Source organism: Aureococcus anophagefferens, assembly GCF_000186865.1.
Source record: "Aureococcus anophagefferens unplaced genomic scaffold AURANscaffold_277, whole genome shotgun sequence".
Classification (NCBI taxonomy): domain Eukaryota; class Pelagophyceae; order Pelagomonadales; family Pelagomonadaceae; genus Aureococcus; species Aureococcus anophagefferens.
The window spans coordinates 7,891-9,573 of NW_008705811.1; the positions used below are offsets into that span (position 1 = coordinate 7,891).

General features: G+C 71.8%; 1 protein-coding gene across 1 annotated transcript in view; it reads left to right on the top strand.

Annotated features, from left to right (window-relative positions):
- The window catches only part of AURANDRAFT_68661 (hypothetical protein), a gene marked incomplete at both ends in the record, with an annotated part of 6,162 nt that extends 4,578 nt beyond the window's left edge, over window positions 1–1,584 (top strand). The window contains 2 exons of the mRNA XM_009044370.1: window positions 935–1,303; window positions 1,374–1,584. Coding sequence (XP_009042618.1) covers window positions 935–1,303; window positions 1,374–1,584 — 580 coding nt within the window. The remainder of the gene's footprint in view (window positions 1–934; window positions 1,304–1,373) is intronic.
- Between the last annotated feature and the right edge of the window lie 99 nt (window positions 1,585–1,683).

Sequence of the window (1,683 nt, forward strand, 5' to 3'; positions counted from 1 at the left end):
TCGACGTGCTCCAGCGCTGGACGCTGAAGAAGCGCCTCGAGTGGTGGGTCAAGACGCGCGTGCTCCGCCAGGACCGGGACGGCATCTCGTGCGTGCCGCCCGCGCAGTACGCGCGGCGCTTCATGGACAAGATGGCGGACCTGCTCCTCGGCGACCACGCGGCCTAGGCGCCCGGGCGATGGCGGCGGACCCGCTCCCCGGCGACCGCGCGGCCTCGCTCAGGGCGGCGGACCCGCGCGCGCCCCGTAATGGCCTCCGCGCGCGTTACACGGCGCAGAGGGCCGCGGCCCCCGCGGCGGCGAGCGCGGCGAGCGCGGGCGCGGCGGCGGCCTCCTCGTCGTCGTCGCCCCACCGGTAGGCGTAGGCCGACGCGTACCACGTGGACGCGTCCGCGAGCACGTAGACGGTCAGCGTCCCCGCGCCGGAGCTCGCGGGCGGGACCCAGTCGACGCGCGCCGACGTCTTCGCGGCCTCGTCGGCGTTGCCGACGCCGCAGGCCTGCGACTCCGCGTTCGCCGACGACGGGTAGAGGGCCCCGTCGGACGCGACGAAAAGGAAGCCCACGAAGTCGTCGTAGCTCGTCAGCGTGTTGACCTCGAACGTCACGGACTCGCCGGGCGCCGCCGCGTACGTCTCGTCGGGCTCGAGGTACTCGTAGTCGCTCACGACCTGGAACGCGCCCGTCGTCAGCTCCCCCTGGCTGGCGCCGTGGGCGCCCTCGACGGGGCCGTCGCAGGACCAGGACTGGGCGCCCCGCGCCGAGCGCGCAACGAAGAGCAGGCACCACCACCGGCGCATGGCGCCGAGAATCGACGACGACGGCTGAGAGCACGACGACGAAGGCGGTAATCGATGCTCGAGATGTGGTCGAGGGGCAATCTTAGTGCACCGTCCACCTCACTCTTCCGATATTAGAATACTCTTTGCGCCGCAGCCCCGCGACGATGCTCGTCGTGAGAACTCTCGCCCGCCGCTTCTCCGCGGCGGCGGCCACCCCGCCCGCGGACCTGAGCCGCTACGGCGCGGTCCTCGGCGGCGCGCGCATGGACGAGGCCTGCGCCCGCGCCTTCGACACGTGGCACGGCTGCGTCGCCGGCGCTCAACAAGACGCAGGCGCGCCGCTCGAGCGGCTCCGGGACGTCGTCGCGGACGACTGCGTCTTCAAGCCGCCGACCTACTACACGCCCTGGGCCGGCGGCGACGAGACGACGGTGCTCCTCGCCTGCGCGGCTGAGGTCTTCGGGCCGAGCTTCGCCTACGGCCGCCAATGGGTCTCGGAGGACGGCCGCGAGCGGGCCCCAGCGTCCTGTCACGATTTCCGAGAGATTTTGACCGGGAAAACGATGAACAATCGTCACCGACGTGCTTGGTAGGTGGGCCCTCGAGTTCTCCGCGGACGTCGCGGACACGGGGAAGCGCATCGACGGCGTCGACCTCGTGTCCCTCGACGGCCACGGCAAGATCAAGGAGTTCGCCGTGCTCGCGCGGCCGCCGAACGGCGTCGCCGCCCTGAAGGACGAGATGATGCGGCGCGTGCCGCCGCGCATGCTCGCGTTCAAGGCGCGGAGGGCCCTCGGGTTCTAACCGCTCCGTGGGGAGGTGGCCCTTAGGAGCCGAAAAGAGGGGGGGGGGGAGGGGCTAGCATTCTTCGCAGGTCGCCAGGCACGCGTGCTTCGCTTTCAC